Source organism: Delphinus delphis, chromosome 3 (assembly GCF_949987515.2).
Source record: "Delphinus delphis chromosome 3, mDelDel1.2, whole genome shotgun sequence".
Lineage (NCBI taxonomy): Eukaryota > Metazoa > Chordata > Mammalia > Artiodactyla > Delphinidae > Delphinus > Delphinus delphis.
In genome coordinates, this window is record NC_082685.1 from 147,197,031 (window position 1) to 147,219,111 (window position 22,081).

General features: G+C 39.5%; 1 protein-coding gene across 5 annotated transcripts in view; it reads left to right on the forward strand.

Annotated features, from left to right (window-relative positions):
• DROSHA (drosha ribonuclease III) overlaps window positions 1-22,081 on the forward strand; it is a 130,691-nt gene that overhangs the window by 105,314 nt on the left and 3,296 nt on the right. For all 5 annotated transcript variants that reach the window (XM_060009637.1, XM_060009638.1, XM_060009639.1 and 2 more), the window contains 5 exons: window positions 14,802-14,943; window positions 17,752-17,834; window positions 17,926-18,029; window positions 20,258-20,350; window positions 21,161-21,207. In XM_060009637.1, coding sequence (XP_059865620.1) covers window positions 14,802-14,943; window positions 17,752-17,834; window positions 17,926-18,029; window positions 20,258-20,350; window positions 21,161-21,207 — 469 coding nt within the window. The remainder of the gene's footprint in view (window positions 1-14,801; window positions 14,944-17,751; window positions 17,835-17,925; window positions 18,030-20,257; window positions 20,351-21,160; window positions 21,208-22,081) is intronic.

The window sequence follows — 22,081 nt, forward strand, 5'->3', positions numbered from 1 at the left end:
GGCTTCCTACACCAGCCTTCCTGAATCAGCTCTTGCTCCCATGCAGGCCAGGAGTCTTCTGCCTTCTGCAGAAGTCTTCTTACCTTCTGCGGCCAGTGGAGTCTTCACCACACATATTTTGTGACCACACTAACCATTCATCGTCAGTCCGCTTCGGTTGTTCCTCTTCACCTCCCCAACCTTCTCAGACCTCTTCTCTTTTCTGTTGACTTCCTCTCCATGAGTCTGAATACATCTGTACGTTACCTTCTATTTTATGTCTTCAGTTCTTACTTGCCCCTAACTCCATACTCAAATATCTCCATATTTAGAGATATACTTGGATATCTAGATATACTGGATCTCTGGTTGGATTTCTTTCGGGCACCTCAAACCTAACATGGCCAAAACAAAACTGATTTTTACCCCCAAACCTTGGTGTTCTCCATATCAGTAAGGATTGTTCTGTTCTTAGCTCAGGCTAAAAACCTTGGAGTTATCCTTAACTCTTCTCTTTCTCTCATCCTACACCTCCTAGCCATTAGCATAGCCTGTTGATTTTACCTTAAAAGTTCGTCCCAAACATAACTACTTTTCACCAGCTCCACTGTTATCACCCTGGTCTGGACCACAGTTATCTTTACCTTAAATTACAGCCATAGCCTCCCAACTGGTCCATCCCTCCCCACCCTTCAGCCTATGTTCAGCACATCATCTAGAGGGACTATTTTTAAAGAGAAGTCGGATTACAACTTCCTTTGTGCAAAACGTAAAGATTTCTCATCTCAAGGGTAAAAGACAATGTTGTTACCTACAAGACCCTGTATGACCTGCTTTCCTGCTGCCGTCTTAGACTTTTTCTCCTAGACACTTCACATTAGCCTCTGTGAGATTCCTGCAGGACACTAAGCAAGCCTTTGCCTCAGGGCCTTTTACATGCTTGCGGCCAAATCCCACACCTGTGTTCAAATGTCATCACCAGTGAGGCTTTCTTTAATTCACTCTGCTTGATAGTAACCTTTTTTCCTCATCCCCAGCTCCCCTCCCCCAGTCTGGAAGCTTACCTCCATTTTCTCCTTCCTTTTTCTACTTAGCACATACTATTCTCTCATCAGAGTGTAAACTTTGTCTATCTTCTTCACTCCTGATTCCCTGGGTCCTTGGACAGTCCTGGCATATCAGTGCTCAGCAAATATGCTGAGTGAATAATCATCATATTCCAGTCTAATCCTCTTCATTTTTTCTTTGGAGAGTGAAATGAACAAGTCTGCCCACCTGCCCGGCCTTGTGTCACATATTTGTCTTATCACTCTGCACCTCTTACCTGGCCTGCTTTGTGTTCCTCCAAGCTCTCTCCTGCCATTGGGTTTGTACATGTTCTACCTGGAGACCATTCTGCTTCCTGCCCTTACTCTCAGCTGCCTGGTATCTCCTACTCTGCATTAGATGTCAGTTCCCTCATGACTGCTGCCTGCAAGGGAAACTTTCCAGTCAAATTTCTGTGTTCTTTTCCTTCCTGGCACTTATTTGAGTTTTCCTGTCCCACTAGCCTGGAAGTTCTGTGAGAGCATGTGTTTATTTATCACTATATGTGCAGCATATATGTATATGGTATATGTAGGCTCTCAATACATATTTGATAAGTAGAAGAATGAGAGTTTTGTGGGCAGCTAAGTCATATAGAGAGGGAAGTGGAAGTGGCATTGGAAGGAAACAACATGTTTTTTTTAATGTGTAAGGAAAGAAGCTGAAAACTATTTATGAATATCTAAGGATTAAAAGTAATTTAAAATTTGCAGAGGATTACTTACTGCAGTTGCATTTGGCTGGGTAGAAGGCAGGGAGAGGATGGCTAATTATTCATTATTGTGATTAAAGAACACACAACTACGGCGAGGCATTAGTTGGCTCAGAGCTGTTGCCTTGCACACTCGCTTCATAGAGAATAAGGACGGTTGAGCAAATGAAATCATGGTTTTCAAGTTTTGAATGCTGATGGGGGAAATCTATAGTGTTCTATAAGTTGGGTGTTCAAGAAGTCCTGTTTGGGAATGAATGTCAGACTTATATAATTGTGCTAGCATGATGGAGTTTGAATTGGGATGTATAGGGAAGAGGTTCTATTTCATAGACTGAAGTTTTGGTTTTTGAGGGTAGAACCTACTCAGTAGAGTCAGGGTAAATAGGAGAGTGTCTCAAAGAGCATTTATTTAGACAAGAATGCCTCTTTTATCACACTTTCAACTTTTAACATTTGCATCTTTTTCACCTCTATTTCATTCTTTTCTCTTAGCCTTTCCTATAAGTTTCCGAGCTAAAGATAGTTGTCAGTCCCATGCCTACAATGTGCAAGGCACTGTGCCTAGTGGAGGCGTCCACCAGCAAGATGAACTTGCAGAAATTTTTGTTTGTAGAGGAATGATTTGGGGTAATGAGAAAGCAAAGATTACAGATAAAATTTGAGAACCAGTGATCTAATCCTTCCCTGCTGCCTTCAGACAGCACTAAGCATAAATCAAACAAGCTATCTAACAGATCTCTTTGAGAGGGTAGATTCCACAGCCTCCTGTTTGAGAATTTCTCCATCACTGTCATAATTTGGCTGTTTGTATCTGACCTGCACTCCAGCGGGTAGCATTTGCATCTCTACAATTTCTATACATGTTTCGCTTTCAATAGAATTGGATCTTATCTCTGCAACTGTGAACCCTGGAAATAGTTTATGTGACACACAAATATTGGATTTAGGGAGAATATGGTTATTTGACTATGTTTAGATGTAATTTTTCAGCAGAATTTCTAAGCCCAACAAAATATGGTCCTTTAATTCTTTCACTCGGTGAATATTATTCACTGAATATTATGTTCCTGCTATGCCCCATGTACCATTATATGGGAAATCGGGAATACTATTATTTTACATTTAGTTTAAAATTAGCAGTTTGATTACCACTTAAAATTAACTGCTTTTGGATGGACAAGAAATTCCTCTTGAATTAATATTAAATTCTTAAGAACATATGAGCATTTACCAGAAATAAACTAGTTCTTTAGTTATCACGGGAAATGGAGGCCATCTGGCTACCACTGTTGGTATGAGAGACCTGTGTGGCACATCACTGTCATTTTTAATAATATGTTCTACTTTCACCCCATGCTCTTGTAGTAAAGTCCTCAAAATAATAAATCAGAGTCTACTGTTTTACACTAGATGGCCCTCTTTGGTAGCTCACGTCCCACAGCTGTGGTTTTCTCTTTAGAATCAAGAGTGAATAGAAGTTTAAGGAAGAGTGCCAATGTGTTTCTTTGCTTATTTTAAACCAATAAACCTTTCTCTTATTAAAATTTAAGTTTACACTAATTAGGAAAGACTGCTATGTTGAGATAATAGAAAACATACTGGATTCTCAAAATCGCACTTGGCAATTTGTGATATTTTTGTCAGTCCTTGCCACTGCTTCAGGAACTCAGCAGTCTTTTTCTCAGCTTCACGGAGAGCCCTAACTACAGCTTTCCTCACTTTTTCTGCTAATTTCAAGTTAAATTGTATCTTTTTTGCGGGGTGTTAAAAAAAGTTGTTAAGGACAGGTTAGCACTCAGTAAAATGGAGAGCTTTGAAGACTATTAGTGGACAGGTATCCAGAATATTTTGATTGAAGACAAATCCAGAGGAATTCCTAGAACCTCCTATAACCGTTTTCCTATAACCGAAGAGCAAGCATATCTTATAATGATGATGTCAGTAATAACAGCGGCTAACGTCTCTGTGTGTTTATTATGTGCTAGTCATTGTACTTAGATTGTATACTCATTCACTTTAATTCTCATTACATCCCTGTGAAGTAGGTACTACTTCCTCCATGTAATGGATGTGGAAACTGAGCCTCAGAGAGATTTAGTAACTTATACAGGGTCACCTAGCCAGGAAGTGGTAGAGCCGTAGTTTGAACCCAGGCAGCTTGGCGCCAAATCTTCTGCTTTTTACCAGTACATCTAACTCAAGGCATTGTTTGCAAAACAGTCTAATAACCGTCTCATGCTCAGTTGGGTGCTTAATGTTCATTTTCAAGGTTTCTACTAAGAAATGTTTCTTCTTTAAAATACTAATTTATAGCATTGACATCTGCAGGCTTTCCAACCTCATGTCTTACCCCATTCAAATCCATCCACCAAAATGATCTTTCTATATAATAAGAAAGTTACCTTGCCACTGCTCCCATTTGACACCTTTTGGGACTCCTCTTCCCTTATAGGAAAGTACAGACTTCTTTTACATCACCTGCAAGACTCTCTCTGCCCAGAGGCTGGGCAGCCTCACCTGTATCAGCTCTTCCCCACCAGGCTCAGATTTCTCCTCCAGTTCCACCCAGGAATCACCTCACTGTGTCATGGCCCCTTGACTTTTTTTTTTTTTTTTTTTTTGGCTGCATTGGGTCTTCATTGCTGCGCACGGGCTTTCTCTAGTTGCGGCGAGCGGGGGCTACTCTTCCTTGTGGTGCACCGTCTTCTCACCTCAGTGGCCTCTCGTTGCAGAGCATGGGCTCTAGGTGGGTGGGCTTCAGTAGTTGTGGCACGTGGGCCCAGTAGTTGTAGGCTGCAGAGCACAGGCTCAGTACTTGTGGTGCGTGGGCTCAGTTGCTCCGCGGCATGTGACATCCTGCTGGACCAGGACTCGAACCCGTGTCGCTTGCATTGGCAGGTGGATTCTTAACCACTGCACCACCAGGGAAGTCCTGGCCCCTTGCTTTAATAGAGCTGTTTCATCATCCTGGAAAACCCCTTCCTACTGTCTTAGTCTATTCAGGCTGTTATAGCAAAATAGCACAAACAGGATGGCTTATGAACAGCAGAAATTTATTGCTCACAGTTCTGGAGATGGAGAGTCTGAGATCAGAGTGCCAGCATGGTCAGCTGAGGGCTCTCTTCTGGCTCGCAGACTTCTCATTGTACCTTCACAGGGTGGAAGGGGCAAGAGATCAGTATGAGGCTTCTTTTTTTTTTAGCATGTAATAAATTTACTTATTTAATAAAGTTCCTCTTTCTCATGATAGCTTCTGATTTAGTTGTTGTTGTTTTTAACATCTTTATTGGAGCATAATTGCTTTACAATGGTGTGTTAGTTTCTGCTATATAATAAAGTGAATAACATATACATATATCCCCATATCTCTTCCCTCAAGCATCTCCCTCCCACCCTCCCTATCCCACCCCTCTAGGTGGTCACAGAGCACCGAGCTGATCTCCCTGTGCCTTGCGGCTGCTTCCCACTAGCTATCTATTTTACATTTGGTAGTGTATATATGTCCATGCCACTCTCTCACGTTGTCCCAGCTTACCCTTCCCCGTCCCCATGTCCTCAAATCCATTCTCTACATCTGCGTCTTTACTCCTGTCCAGCCCCTAGGTTCTTCAGAACCTTTTCTTTTTAGATTCCATATATATGTGTTAGCATACGGTATTTGTTTTTCTTTCTGACTTACTTCACTCTGTATGACAGTCTCTAGGTCCATCCACCTCACTGCAAATAACTCAATTTCGTTTCTTTTTATGGCTGAGTAATATTCCATTGTACGTATGTGCCACATCTTCTTTATCCATTCATCTGTTTGTGGACACTTAGGTTGCTTCCATGTCCTAGCTATTGTAAATAGTGCTGCAATGAACATTGTGGTACATGACTTTTCTTGAATTATGGTTTTCTCAGGGTATACGCCCAGTACTGGGATTGCTGGGTCATATAATAGTTCTATTTTTAGTTTTTTAAGGAACCTCCATACTGTTCTCCATAGTGGTTGTATCAATTTACATTCCCACCAACAGTGCAGGAGGGTTCCCTTTTCTCCACACCCTCTCCAGCACTTATTGTTTGTATATTTTTTGATGATGGCCATTCTGACTGGTGTGAGGTGATATCTCACTGTAGTTTTGATTTGCATTTCTCTAATGATTAGTGATGTTGAGCATCCTTTCATGTGTTCATTGGCAATCTGTATATCATCTTTGGAGAGATATCTGTTTAGGTCTTCTGCCCAATTTTGGATTGGTTGTTTGTTTTTTTGATACTGAGCTGCATGAGCTGCTTGTAAATTTTGGAGATTAATCCTTTGTCAGTTGCTTCATTTGCAAATATTTTCTCCCATTCTGAGGGTTGTCTTTTCGTCTTGTTTATGTTTTCCTTTGCTGTGCAAAAGCTTTGAAGTTTCATTAGGTCCCAGTTGTTTATTTTTGTTTTTACTTCCATTTTTCTAGGAGGTGGGTCAAAAAGGATCTTGCTGTGATTTATGTCATAGAGTGTTCTGCCTATGTTTCCCTCTAAGAGTTTTTTAATATCTGGCCTTACATTTAGATCTTTCATCCAGTTTGAGTTTATTTTGTGTGTGGTGTTAGGGAGTGTTCTAATTTCATTCTCTTACATGTAGCTGTCCAGTTTTCCCAGCACCACTTATTGAAGAGGCTGTCTTTTCTCCATTGTATATTCTTGCCTCCTTTATCAAAGATAAGGTGACCATCTGTGCGTGGGTTTATCTCTGGGCTTTCTATCCTGTTCCATTGATCTGTATTTCTGTTTTTGAGCCAGTACCATACTGTCTTGATTCCTGTAGCTTTGTAATATAGTCTGAAGTCAGGGAGCCTGATTCCTCCAACTCCATTTTTCTTTCTCAAGATTGCTTAGGCTATTCGGGGTCTTTTGTGTTTCCATACAAATTGTGACATTTTTTGTTCTAGGTCTGTGAAAAATGCTATTGGTAGTTTGATAGGGATTGCACTGAATCTGTAGATTGCTTTGGGCCATATAGTCATTTTCACAGTGTTGATTCTTCCAATCCAAGAACATAGTATATCTCTCCATCTGTTTGTAATATCTTTAATTTCTTTCATCATTGTCTTATAGTTTTCTGCATACAGGTCTTTTGTCTCCTTAGGTAGGTTTATTCCTAGGTATTTTATTCTTTTTGTTGTAGTGGTAAATGGGAGTGTTTCCTTAATTTCTCTTTCAGACTTTTCATCATTAGTGTATAGGAATGCAAGAGATTTCTGTGCATTAATTTTGTATCCTGCTACTTTACCGAATTCATTGATTAGCTCTAGTAGTTTTCTGGTAGCATCTTTCGGATTCTCTAAGTATAGTATCATGTCATCTTCAAACAGTGACAGTTTTACTTCTTCTTTTCCGATTTGGATTTTTTTTTTTCTTTTTCTTCTCTCATTGCTGTGGCTAAAACTTTCAAAACTGTTGAATAATAGTGGTGAGAATGGACAACCTTGTCTTGTTCCTTATCTTAGAGGAAATGGTTTCAGTTTTTCACCATTGAGAATGATGTTGGCTGTGGGTTTGTCATATATGGCCTTTATTACGTTGAGGTAAGTTCCCTCTATGCCTACTTTCTGGAGGTTTTTATCATAAATGGGTGTTGAATTTTGTCGAAAGCTTTTTCTGCATCTATTGAGATGATCGTATGGTTTTTATCCTTCAGTTTGTTAATATGGTGTATCACGTTGATTGATTTGCATATGTTGAAGAATCCTTGCATTCCTGGGTTAAACCCCACTTAATCATGGTACATGATCCCTTACTGTGCTGTTGGATTCTGTTTGCTAGTATTTTGTTGATGATTTTTGCATCCGTGTTCATCAGTGATATTGGCCTGTAGTTTTCTTTCTTTGTGACGTATTTGTCTGGTTTTGGTATCAGGGTGATGGTGGCATCATAGAATGAGCTTGGGAGTGTTCCTCCCTCTGCTGTATTTTGGAAGAGTTTGAGAAGGATAGGTGTTAGTTCTCTAAATATTTGATAGAATTTGCCTGTGAAGCCATCTGGTCCTGGACTTTTGTTTGTTGGAAGATTTTTAATCACAGTTTCAATTTCAGTGCTTGTGATTGGTCTGTTTATAATTTCTATTTCTCCCTGATTCAGTCTCGGGAGGTTGTGCTTTTCTAAGAATTTGACCATTTTATTGGCATAAAGTTGCTTGTAGTAATCTCTCATGATCCTTTGTATTTCTGCAGTGTCAGTTGTTACTTCTCCTTTTCCATTTCTAATTCTACTGATTTGAGTCTTCTCGCTTTTTTTTTTGATGAGTCTGGCTAATGGTTTATCGATTTAGTTTATCTTCTCAAAGAACCAGCTTTTAGTTTTATTGATCTTTGCTTTTGTTTCCTTCATTTCTTCTTCATTTATTTCTGATCTGACCTTTGTCATTTGTTTCCTTCCACTAACGTTGGGGTTTTTTTGTTCTTTCTCTGATTGCTCTAGGTGTAAGGTTAGGTTGTTTATTTGAGGTGTTTCTTGTTTCTTGAGGTAGGATTGTATAGCTATAAACCTCCCTCTTAGAACTGCTCTTGCTGCATCCCATAGGTTTTGGGTTGTCGTGTTTTCGTTGTCATTTGTTTCTAGGTATTTTTTGATTTCCTTTGATTTCTTCAGTTATCTCTTGGTTATTTAGTAGTGTATTGTTTAGCCTCCATGTGCTTGTATTTTTTACAGATTTTTCCCTGTAATTGATATCTAGTCTCATAGTGTTGTGGTTGGAAAAGATACTTGATTCGATTTCAGTTTTTTTAGATTTACCAAGGCTTGATTTGTGACCCAAGATATGATCTATCCTGGAGGATGTTAACACCATGAGCACTTGAGAAGAACGTGTATTCTGTTGTTTTTGGATGGAATGTCCTATAAATATCAATTAAGTCCATCTTGTTTAATGTATCATTTAAAACTTGTGTTTCCTTATTTTTTTTTCATTTTGGATGATCTGTCCATTGGTGAAAGTGAGGTATTAAAGTCCCCTACTATGAATATGTTACTGTGGATTTCCCCTTTTATGGCTGTTAGTATTTGCCTTATGTATTGAGGTGCTCCTATTTTGGGTGCATAAATATTTACAATTGTTATATCTTCTTCTTGGATCAATCCCTTGATCATTATGTAGTGTCCTTCTTTGGCTTTTGTAATAGTCTTTATTTTAAAGTTTATTTTGTGTGATATGAGAATTTCTACTCCAGCTTTCTTTTGATTTCCATTTGCATGGAATATCTTTTTCCATCACCTCACTTTCAGTCTGTATGTGTCCCTAGGTCTGAAGTGGGTCTCTTGTAGACAGCATATATACGGGTCTTGTTTTTGTATCCATTCAGCCAGTCTATGTCTTTTGGTTGGAGCATTTAATCCACTTACATTTAAGGTAGTTATTGATATGTATGTTCCTATTACCACTTTCTTAATTGTTTTAGGTTTGTTATTGTAGGTCCTTTCCTTCTCTTATGTTTCCTGCCTAGAGAAGTTCCTTTAGCATTTGTTGTAAAGCTGGTTTGGTGGTGCTGAATTCTCTTAGCTTTTGCTCTTTTGTAAAGGTTTTAATTTCTCAGTCGAATCTGAAAGAGGTCCTTGCTGGGTAGAGTAATCTTGGTTGTAGGTTTTTCCCTTTCATGACTTTAAATATGTCCTGCCACTCCCTTCTGGCTTGCAGAGTTTCTGCTGAAAGATAACTGTTAACCTTATGGGGATTCCCTAGTTTGTCATTTGTTGCTTTTCTCTTGCTGCTCTTAATATTTTTTTCTTTGTATTTAATTTTTGATAGTTTGATTAATATGTGTCTTGTCATGTTCCTCCTTGGATTCATTCTGTATGGGACTCTCTGTGTTTCTTGGACTTGATTATTTCCTTTCCCATATTAAGGAAGTTTTCAACTGTAGTCTCTTCAAATATTTTCTCAATCCCTTTTTTTTTCTCTTCTTCTTCTGGGACCCCTGTAATTCAAATGTTGGTGCGTTTAATGTCCCAGAGGTTTCTGAGACTGTCCTCAATTCTTTTCATTCTTTTTTTTTTTTTCTGCTCTGTGGTAGTTATTTCCACTCTTTTATCTTCCACATCACTTATCCATTCTTCTGCCTCAGTTATTCTGCTATTTATTCCTTCTAGAGAATTTTTAATTTCATTTATTTTGTTGTTCATCATCGTTTGTTTGCTGTTAGTTCTTCTAGGTCCTTGTTAAATGTTTCTTGTATTTTCTCCATTCTATTTCCAAGATTTTGGATCATCTTTATATCATTACTCTGAATTCTTTTTCAGGTCACCTGCCTATTCCTCTTCAATTGTTTGGTCTAGTGGGTTTATGCCTTGCTCCTTCATCTGCTGTGTGTTTTTCTGTCTTCTCATTTTGCTTAACTTACCGTGTTTGGGGTCTCCTTTTCACAGGCTGCAGGTTCATAGTTCTTGTTGTTTTTGATGTCTGCCCCCAGTGGGTAAGGTTGGTTCGGTGGGTTGTGTAGGCTTCCTGGTGGCAGGGACTGGTTCCTGTGTTCTGGTGGATGAGCCTGGATCTTGTCTTTCTGGTGGGCAGGACCATGTCCGGTGGTGTGTTTTGGGATATCTGTGAACTTATTATGATTTTAGGCAGCCTCTCTGCTAATGAGTGCGGTTGTGTTCCTGTCTTGCTAGTTGTTTGGCATAAGGTGTCCAGCACTGTAGCTTGCTGGTTGTTGAGTGGAGCTGGGTCTTAGAGTTGAGATGGAAATCTCTGGGAGAGCTTTCGCTGTTTGATATTATGTGGGGCCCAGAGGTCTCTCGTGGACCAACGTCCTGAACTCGACTCTCCCACCTCAGAGGCTCAGGCCTGACACCCAGTTGGAGCACCAACACCCTGTCAGCCACTCAGCTCAGAAAAAAAGAGAGAAAGATAAAGGAAGAAAGAAAGAAAAATAAATAAATAAATAAAATAAAGTTACTAAGAATAAATTATTAAAAATAAAAAAGTGAATAATTAATTTTAAAAAGAAAGGAAGAAGAGAGCAACCAAACCAAAAAACAAATCCACCATTGATAACAAGCACTAAAAACTATACTAAAAAACAAAGAAACAAAAAAAGCCAAAAAATGGACAGAGAGAACCCTAGGACAAATAGTAAAAGCAAAGCTATGCAGACAAAATAACACAAAGAAGCATACACCTACACACTCACAGAAAGAGGAAAAGGAAAAAATATATATATATTAAAAAAAAAAAAAAGGAAGAAAGCAACCAAATCAATAAACAAATCTACCAATGATAGTAAGCTCTAAATACTAAACTAAAATAAACATGAAACCAGAAACCAATTAGATGCAGAAAGCCAACCCCAAGCCTACAGTTGCTCCCAAAGTCCACTGCCTCAATTTTGGGAGGATTCGTTGTCTGTTCAGGTATTCCATAGATGCTGGTACATCAAGTTGATTGTGGAGATTTAATCCCCTGCTCCTGAGGCTGCAGGGAGAGATTTCCCTTTCTCTTCTTTGTTCGCACAGCTCCTGGCATTCAGCTTTGGATTTGGCCCTGCCTCTGCATGTAGGTCTCCTGAGGTCATCTGTTCTTCGCTCAGACAGGATCGGGTTAAAGGAGCTGCTGATTCGGGGGCTTTGGCTCACTCAGGCCAGGCGGAGGGAGGGGTATGGAGTGCGGGGCGAGCCTGCGGCGGCAGAGGCTGGCATGACGTTGCACCAGCCTGAGGCACGCCGTGTGTTCTCCTGGGGAAGTTGTCCCTGGATCACGGGACCCTGGCAGTGGCGGGCTGCACAGGCTCCCAGGAGGGGAGGTGTGGATAGTGACCTGTGCTTGCAGACAGGCTTCTTGGTGGCTGCAGCAGCAGCCTTAGTGTTTCCTGCTTGTCTCTGGTGTCTGTGCTGATAGGGGCCTCTTTTATAAGGGCATTGCTCCCATTCATGAGGGCTCCACTCTCATGACCTAATCACCTTCCAGGGGCCCCCACCTCCTAATGCCATCACCTTTAGGGGTTAGGATTTCAACATATGAATTTTGCAGTGACACAAACACTCAGACCATTGCACCCATTCTTCTCCCACTGGCAGATGCATTCTTTTCAGTTCTGACTCTACATTCATCAGAATCCACCTACATAAAATTTTTAAAAACGTACTTGTCCAGAAATTCTAATCCCTTGGTTCTTGGAAGAGGCCTGAGTACCAGTATGACAGAACTAACTAATGATTCTGTTATAACAGCCAGCTAGGTCAACAAGCCTCTGAAACGTTTTTACTCAGGGGTCAGGTCCTCCAGGAGGCCTTTTTGAAAAGCTGGGTTGGAGAAGAGTACCTGCGTGTGCTGTGGCCTCTGCTGTCACTGCAGCTGTCACAGTGCATTGCATTGGCCACTTTGTGTATGGCTTCCTTCAGAGATTAGCGGCTCTCAGAGGGCAGCCACGGGATGTTGATCAGCTCAGATCTTCAGCCAGCAGCCCAGGGTCTGCTATAGCATCAGCCTCCACAGCTGTTGCACTGAACTGCCATAACTTTAGGTGGTTTTTTGCCTTGTGATCCCCTCTTGATCTCACTCGTTGGCAAACAGCATGATTTATTCTGAAACAGGGTTCAGCAAAGGCCAAGGATGGAGGCTGTCATTTAAAGAACTGCCATTCAGACTTTGTTGTTTAAGAGCAACGTCTTACCTCTTTTCAACCCATCTTCTAAATTTAAACTGACTCTAAAAATATGGATGATTTATATCTTCCTTCTCCCCCACTGACTTTTGGTTCAGGCTCCAAGTTTTGGCAAGAACTGAAAGATCTCACCTTCTGCTGGCCACCCTGCCGGTGCTTTGAGACCCATCGGGGCATATCTTAAATAAAATTGGTAGTGTTTCTGTTTACATCCTCACTGCTTTCCTCCTTCCCTGTCAGACAGCATTACTGCTCAGCACCGAATGAGGAGCCCTGAGGCTGGAAGGCGGCAGCTGGGGCCCAATAACCAGTGACATATTTTGGTTTGTGTGAGCTCATATGTACATCAGGCATGCCATGATTCTAAGGCATGAAATCTCCATACATGCAGCCCAAGTTAGAGTTTTCTCCTCTCACCAAAAGCATGTACTGAGAGAGAAGCTAGTTCACGCAGCATAGCCATATTCTCAAAATAGCCCTTCTGTTCCCCCATGGCCTGTACTTTGTGAACCTCCCCCTCCCCCATTATAAATCCAGACTGAAAAAGATGTCTCCCTTCCAGCTTCCAGCTCAGTTATTCTGTAATTACAAGATATTAGACTGGTGGGCTCCCTAATGGTTGCGTTTTTGTTTTGTTTTGTTTTGTTATTTTTGGCTGCGCCGCATGGCTTGCAGCATCTTAGTTCCCCGACCAGGGATTGAACCTGGGCCACAGCTGTGAAAGTGCTGAGTCTTAACCACTGGACCACCAGGGAATTCCCTGGTTGTGTCTTCTTTTTAACGTTATATGGTAGGCCTTTTTAATTTTGAGCTTCTCTGTGGATATTAATTTTAATGAAAACACTGTATTGAAGAAAAGATTGAGTTTAGGGGCAATCGGAAGAGGAAAGGAGCAGAGACAAGCAAAGAATAACAGTCTAACTCAACAGCAAGCATGGCATGTGAAGATCAAGTTGTATTTCTGCTTCATGAATCATTGTCAGACAAATTAAGAACATATTGTTTATTTATCTATTGTCAAGGTTGCAGTCTCAGGCATTGAGGATAAATCTTGATTTTCATAAGCTCAGTTGACACTGTGGAGCCACAGAGCATAAAACTTGCATCTAATAAACAGAGTTCGATGTGGAACGGCAGGGGATATAATACCAGCATAACTTGCAGTGCTTCCTGTTCCTTGGCCCTGGTGTCAGAGTTATTCCTTAGGAGGAAGGAATTGTACTAGACCAAGAGTTTGTTTTATCTGTTGTAAGAAAAAGTTCTAGTTTTAGGTACTTTATTCCCCCAAATCTTAGAGATTGGGGATAATTACTTTCAGCTTTTGTTTGGTGAGTTCTCATCTTTGTATCTACCCACTTTCTCCAGCCTCCCTCCCCACCTTCCTTTAGTGAGTGATCAGTGACTTAAGTTCCTAAGCCATGCTTGTTTTATGGGCACGTCCACAATAGACTGGTTGTACAATTTCCATGCACTGTTTAATGTTACTACTTGGATGGTCCTTTTAGAGGACTGCTAGCTGACTGAAATTCCCAGTAGAAATTTTTGTTTGGAATTCCTGAAGTTGAAATACGGAAATTGCATTTTAATTTGATTAAAAATAAAGGGTCTCAGCTTGAAAAACTATGAGTCAGGATATATAGTATATATAATCTTTATATATGTATATATACATATAAATCTGATATATATATATATATATACAATATAAATCTTTAAAGAATGAAAGTAAAATGTAAATAAATAATTTCAATATTTTAAATAATACTAAAGCGTCACTTCCCCAAATCCTGTGATATCAAAATTAGCATCAGTGCCATAAAATGTGAAGCTTATTTTTGACTTTTTAAAAAATGCTCCTTTAAAACTAACGTACAGTGACAGAAAGTAGGTCAAGCTTGCCTGGTGATAGATGGATTGGATTGATTGGTCGCCAAGGGGCCAGGGAACTTGTTTGGGGTAACAGAAATGTAGAAGCTTGTCAAAACTCTTTTACCTATACTTAAAATGGGTGCATTTTATTGTATGCAAATTATACTTCAATAAGTTGATTTTTTTAAAGTTTTAATGCTCCTTGGTTTAGTAACATTAAACTTAATGGAATCTTTGACCTTTAGTATAGTATAGCATCTCCCCCAACACTGCTCACTGCTACTAAACAACTAAATGAACTATTTAAATGTCAGTTAGGTAAAATCCAAGAGCAGAGTAAGTTATTAAGGAGAAACTAGAAGCATGTGGAATTTGTCACTGTTGCCTGGGGGTGGTGGTTGAGAACTTAAGCCATTGCTTGCCTAGGTGTCCCTGTGGTCTAGGCTGGGTGGGCCCAACACAGGAGCAAGAGAGAGACCAAAAGTGAAATGGTTTCTAAATGTACCTCAATTCCTTTTGGCCAGCTGTTGCGAAGCTCTTTGGTGAATAACAGAACTCAAGCCAAGGTAGCAGAGGAATTGGGCATGCAGGAATATGCCATCACCAACGACAAGACCAAGAGGCCTGTGGCCCTTAGGACCAAGACCTTGGCCGACCTTTTGGAATGTGAGTCCTAGGGAATAAAGCTTTTCTCTTAACCTGCAGGTTCAAGTTTAAATCAATGGACCAAATTTATGCTGCTTCTCATTATTATTATCTTCTGATTAAAGAAACCTCTTCTCTATTTTAATTTTTATTTATGCTTCTCTCCAAAGCTTGTTTGAAGGAGAATAATTTGGAATTAAGACTTGTGAATAATGAGCAGTGGAGGCTAACACAACATTGTAAAGCAGCCATACTCCAATAAAAATTTAAAAAAAAAGACTTGTGGATAATGAATTAATGTTCAGTCTGTGTTCACTAATGCTCCCCCCTCCTCACCCTACGCCCCTCCATCCTAATGCTCAGCCATCACATCTCTTTGTGTGAAACAGTAACAGAATGTGAAGATTGGAAATAGTGAATCATAGCTGTTTTTGCCACCCAGCAGCCTTTAGATAGAGGCCTAGAAGAAAGAAGGTAATTTATTCCCTAAATACTAAAACAGTTATCTATTGTTGTGAATGAACTCAAAGCTCTATGGACAATGTTGTCATCTTTTGCAGTTATCAGACCATCTGATATGGTCTCGTAGCATTATAAGTAATCCTATTATAGCTAACTAAAGGATTATACACACAATTTTATTGTTTCTGATACTACTGTAAAATAAGTGGGCCATTCACTGGGTCTTGGAACCTTTTTTTTTTTTAATGTTTTGGTATTTTTGGCAATTGGAATTATATACAGATATTAAAGTCTACCATGCAAGATCAGCTGATTTACAAAGTGCAAAGGCAATCTGACTAAGGAGCTTAAAAGAACTTCTTTTTCAATTAAAGAAAAGTAACTTAAGATTAGAATTAGAAAAAAAGTAAGTTGAGTGATCATCAGTCTCACTGGCTTTTTTTAGCTCAACAAAAGCTATTTTTATTCCTCCTTTTAAAAACTCGCCGTTTGTTTGTGTGGTGAAGGTACCTTTTAATGAAGCTGTCTTTGGGGTCACCATTTTTTAATGCAAATTTGGTTATATTGTTTAATTGTCATTAAGCGCAGTATTAATTTTTTCTCTGTTTCGGCAGATTGAATCTATAAATTGTCCCATATCTGTTGATGAAAGGTAACACAAACCCTTGTAAATGGGTGATCTCCTCAAGATCAGTGTTAAGAATAGCAGGCCCCAAGGATGTGCTCATTCTGGCATCACATCTGATCTTCAAGTTTTATTTTGATTTATTTGATGTTAACATGGTTGTGTTCCCAGGTGTCATTCTTTCCCTGCTATACAGCAGCACTTTGTGTATCATTTTAACTAATTATTCATTTATCCCTTAGTCAAACGTAATTTGGTCTTTGTGGTTTTGCATCTTAATTATACATCTCTATTGCTGCTTTTAATATTAGTGATAAAGAGTAGTTCTTGTTTGAAGAAAGATGAAACGGTAATGCTAAAAAATAAAGAGGGCTTGGAAGTTAACGTTTCTTAAAAGTCTAGGACTTGGGAAGGTCGGTGAGTTGGTGCGGAGTTTGTCTCGGCACGCGTGGCTGCGCTGGGATGGAGTCCTCCTCGTCTTCCTCCGCAGCGGGTTTGGGCTCGGTCGACCCGCAGCTGCAGCATTTCATCGAGGTAGAGACTCAGAAGCAGCGCTTCCAGCAGCTGGTGCACCAGATGACGGAACTTTGTTGGGAAAAGTGCATGGACAAGCCTGGGCCAAAGTTGGACAGTCGGGCTGAGGCCTGTTTTGTGAACTGCGTTGAGCGCTTCATTGATACAAGCCAATTCATCTTGAATCGACTGGAACAGACCCAGAAATCCAAGCCAGTCTTCTCAGAAAGCCTTTCTGACTGACCTGAGTATTACCTCTTTGGAAAAGGAAGGTAGTTCAAGAAATGAAGAGCAGTTGATGGGATGGTTGAAGAAAAGGCTGTGGGGGGATCGGCTCCCACCTTTGTCACTCTTGGGACATCCTGTCATCTGAGAATGAACAGAGACCAATTTTTGTGTGTGGGGGTGGTTTGAGGGTCAAATGTGTTTGGGGTTGTGTTTTTTAATGCTAATCTTGGGAAAACAATTGACAGATGAATGGAAAACTCTACTAGATGTATATTACTGTATGTGGGACGATGCTTTCCTCATAGTCCCATTAACTGCTTCCTACAATTTTAATAGTGGAACTGCTCTATAGTTTGATAGTGGGACCACATAGGTAATAATCTGTTATTTGTTGGATTCCTTTCAGATTTCTGGAGAGATCGATATACATCTTTGTGTCTCTCAGAAAGGGCAGCAGTGGGGGAAAGAGTAATTTGGTACTTTCCTGTAGGCCTCCTTATCTAATGTTTGATTATCAGTGCTGGAAAAAAAATGTATGGATTATTCATACAGTACATTTCACCTTTCTAGATTATCTCCCTCCCTTATACTGTGATTCACTTAAATATCTGTATGTAAAGTACAGTCTTGAGCTAGTACAGGTAGCCTGAGAGTCTAGAGGCCTTTAGTTAAAGGAATCTAGCCAGCGAACATAATTCTCATACTAAACTGCCACAAGGAACAAGTTAACTTACCCTGTATGTCAGAGTCCAAAAAAATTTAAAGATGTGCCTAAATGAAAAAATAAGTTATAAAGATTTAGGCCAGTCAAAAACTAACAGCAGTTTCAGGTAGAGGTGCATGCCTAATGTAAATCAGCATAGTTTCCATTTACTGCGTTCTTTTAATCACTGAAATAAAAGCTTCTACAAGAAAAAAAAAAAAAAAAAAGTCTAGGGCTTGTACTCTTTCTAGTAAATGGCAATGCATCGTGGCTTATTTTTACGTATTCTCTTTTTCAGCATTTATTGCAGCTCTGTACATTGATAAGGATTTGGAATATGTTCATACTTTCATGAATGTTTGTTTCTTTCCACGATTAAAAGTAAGCTCCTATAAAATTTAAATTGGTTGTATGCTCTATGCTTGGTGATTCTAGAACCCTTTACTAAAAACTTTTTGGGGACTTGTTGCAGGAGTTCATTTTGAATCAGGATTGGAATGACCCCAAATCCCAGCTTCAGCAGTGTTGCTTGACACTTAGGACAGAAGGAAAAGAGCCAGACATTCCTCTGTACAAGTGAGTACCTGCTGCCCACAGGCTGCTGGATCCGGGAAGCTTAGAGTAATGCTCCATGTGCCTGGAGGAAAAACTAATCACTGTGGGGTAACGGCCACATGAGTCCTGCATGGAGACGTCTTGACTCTGGGCCCAATGCTCAAACTCTTTGGGCCTCTCAGTCTTTGAGCTCTAAGTAAGTGGGTCACATGCGATTATCTGTGCTTACTCCCATCTCTAAAATGCTTTGGGAACTGCTCCCTGGGAGAAAGACATGCTCAGATAATTTTTCTGATCAAGATCAGAAAAATTTAGGTTAAATTGTTTTATGTACATTCTTATAGTTGTCTTCTTATTTCTTATAACCCCTGCTGCCTACGCATCTAGATTAGATGGTGTGTGCTTGTTTGTTTGTAACAGTACTTGTGTGTCTCTCTTTGAGGCCCTGCTGGCCTCTCTTTGAGGCCCTGCTGGCCTCTGTCCCGATTGCCTGATAGGCAATCACTGTAAAAAGCAGGGCAGTTCTTCACCGCTGCTATATTATTCAAATATTTGGAACTTTTCTTTTCAGAATGTGTACTAAAAGCTGCCGTGTACATTTGAATATCTTTAGTGACACATCTTTATCCTTTGAGTAGTAGCCAAAAGTCATTCAAAGGAAACGCAGGTCACTAAACACGTAACACCAGTTTTGATGAAAACAGGAGGTTTGACTCTGAAGTAGAGTAATTATCATGAGACATTCAGAAGGTGGTTTCAGAGGGTGGTCTCAGAAGGTGGTCTTAGAAGGTGGTTTCAAAGAGGAATTATAAAAGGGAGGGATTATCAAAATAACTGGGTTGCCTCCCAAGGTATGGTCTGGATATGTGTTTCTAAGGATGTTTAAGTATCTAGTTTTAGGACTGGGTTACCCCCGTCTCTGTACACACATGGGTGCAAGTACACACATTTGTGTGAGTGTTTCATATGGAATAAAAGCCCCTTCCTGCGGACTTTCTCAGACTTCACAGTACTCAAGGGAAAACACCAGAGTGGCAGCCGGGAATTTAAATCCTTTTTTATGTTTTTATTTAATAGTCACAACACGTTATAGGCTTTTTCACTAAAAGAAAAACTGAGGCCAAGAGAAGGTTGAGTCACCCCACAGCAGGCTGCTATAAATTGTCCCAAGAAGCTGTCACTGCTCAACACTGATTCCTTTACTTGTTGGGAAAAAACCCAAATGTTTAGAAATAGCACTTTAACATGTGTCTAATAAGCATAATGAACATCCAAACTGTATGACATGAAAGGCTCAAAGTATTTCCTCATCAAAGTGGTAATTAAAGTTCAATAAATAAAATGAGGATGATAAACTTCTCATAGCGCCAGCATGATTACTATAATAAGCACTACCTTTAAGAAGCCATCCGTGTACTTTCATCCTAGTGAGTATATACACACAAAGGAAATGACTGCTCCCTTCTTATATATCCCCCAAATGAAAGTACGTGATGAGCTTGTTCTTTTTTATCAAGATGATGGGGTTGTTTTACATAGTTTTTTCAAGATTACTGTGTTCATTCCATTATCTTTGTTGGCTGCGTTTAATTTCCCTTTTCCATGAAGTTATCAGTTTTACCACGTTTGAAATCTGCACCTTGTCATTAAAATCCAGAGTGCCTGGAGTTTTGTTTTTTGGCAATTGTGTTGTGTACTCCACATCATAGCATACCTTTGAATTGATCTCTGATGTTTCAGAAATTAAATGTATTTTCTGATCTTTTAGATAAGATACCAGACATTAGAAAGAATCCGTAAAGGGTGTGAAGCCATTCAGCTCTGGCTTGAGGTGCATTACCCGAATATTTATGATTTTTCGCAGTGATTAGCACTGAAAAACAATGAACAGACTGAAATGGCTAACTTTTCACTGACAAAAGTTTGTTAATTTTATGATACTAGGAATAACACTTTGAAATTGTTAAAAAATATTTTACCCTTCGTTGTTCGCCTTCAGATACTGTTTATAATGCTTTGGGAAAAATATGTGTATATAAAAATCTACTGTGGAATTTTTAAAATTTCCTACTTCAAAGCTCTCTATATTTGTCACGTTAGCAAATCAAAACCTTACTCCTTTAATTTTCCTGTTAATTTTACCTTCCTCTCTCTAAGCAATAAGTCACATGGTTTTTCTTGGAGTTATATATTAGCAATAACAATTAAGTAACACTTTACGTAATTAATGTTTTTCCTTTTCCTTCCAGGACTCTGCAGACAGTGGGGCCATCCCATGCTAGGACCTATACCGTGGCTGTCTACTTCAAGGGAGAAAGAATCGGCTGTGGGAAAGGCCCAAGGTATGAGAAGAAGATACTTTAAATTTCTTCACATGAACATCCTGTGTGTCTGGCAGGTGCCTGCTTGGTATTTCCAAACTCTGCAGCCTGTCTTTTTAAACTCAGAGTATAGAGTATTCGAGGGTAATAGCAAAGTGAATCCCAAGGCTTAATGTACCCACCAAGCTCAGCCCCAAACTTGAGAATCGGCCTTGAGCAGTGGGAATGCCATTGCCTAAAGGGCTTTGGCTACCTTGAGGAAAGAACATTACCTGGTGCACAGGTAAGGTCTGTTCAGTTTAAGTTACCCAACACTGCTGCAAGCATTTCATAGAACATGTCATGCATGACACAGCCATTAGACACTTGATCTCTTATTACTACTCACTTGAGCTCACATCTTCAGGTAAAAAGAATTTCGTATGTTATCACCTTTCTTTGAACCTTCCAATTTATATCTTAAACTGAGAAATGATTTGAAGTCTGTCTACACGTGTATTTTTTTACTCTTTGTCTCTTAAACTTTACACTGAAGATGTTCAAATTTAAGTAAGAAATACTTCAGACCTAATATAGATGGAAGGCATTTTATTGCAGTGTTAAAGGTGTGGAATGAATAACTTAACAGGCTTTGTGCAAATAAATGACATTTCTGCATGCCCTTGTGTGTATTCCTATCTGTGCAATTCAGTATTTGACAGTAGAAGTAATCAGATAAAATTTTATGAACGAAATATGAAAGAAAATCAGGCTGAATAATTTGGAGCCATGCTTTGTGTTTTTGAAAAAAAAAAATCTTAAAATGTACCTTGTCTTTATTTTATTTAATAGTATTCAGCAAGCAGAAATGGGAGCAGCAATGGATGCACTTGAAAAATGTAAGCCTATCTCTTTTTCTATAATTATATGTTCATAATGTAATGAGTATTTTATGGAAAGAAAATGGGGAAGTAGAAAAATGGTAAGTACTGATAAAATGTGATCTTTTCTTCATAATTATTCTCCAGACAGAGTGTAGTAGAATGTAAGATATGTATAAAATTGGCTTATAATTTAAAAAAAAGTATTCCCAAATGCTTTTTGATTTTCATTTTCCTGTTTTGTATAGAGTCCCACTCTCAGCACAGGTAACCCATGTGAGTGACTTAGTATATTTCATTCTACATATTTCTCTATACTTCTAAAATCTTAAACCTGTGATGGTTTTTTCCTTTTTAGTTTTTAGCCATTGTTTTATTAAGACGGGATATTTACGTACTTCTCTGCATCTTTCTTTTCTTGCTAAATAATACATTACGGGCAGCCCTGCAGGTCATAGTGGCTCCAATTCATTCTTTCTTAAGGGCTGCATAATATTTCATGCCGTATTTTATTCAGCTTTTAAAATTTTTGGTGGACACTGTTTCTGTCTTTTTATCATTGTTGATAATAAAAGACGCTGTATTGCTGCTTTTAGTTCTAAGGGTTGGATTCCCAAGAGTGGGATGGCTGGGTTGAAGAAACTTCAATTATATAATTGACCCTATAGGGAACTACAGAGTCTTTTGTAAATTGAAGGCTTAAGTGCAAGGAAGTTTTCTTCTGAGGTATATCGTGCCGCTCAGCAGAACCTGTGGGTAAAACCTGACAGTGCAGTTCCCTCATGCTTCAAACGCCAGCTCAGTGTGGGTGAGAGCAAAGTGCGGGAAGCTAAAGGTAAAGAGGCCCCGGATGCTCAGCCTGGGAGAGATTCCAGGAAAGGCAGGAGGGCCG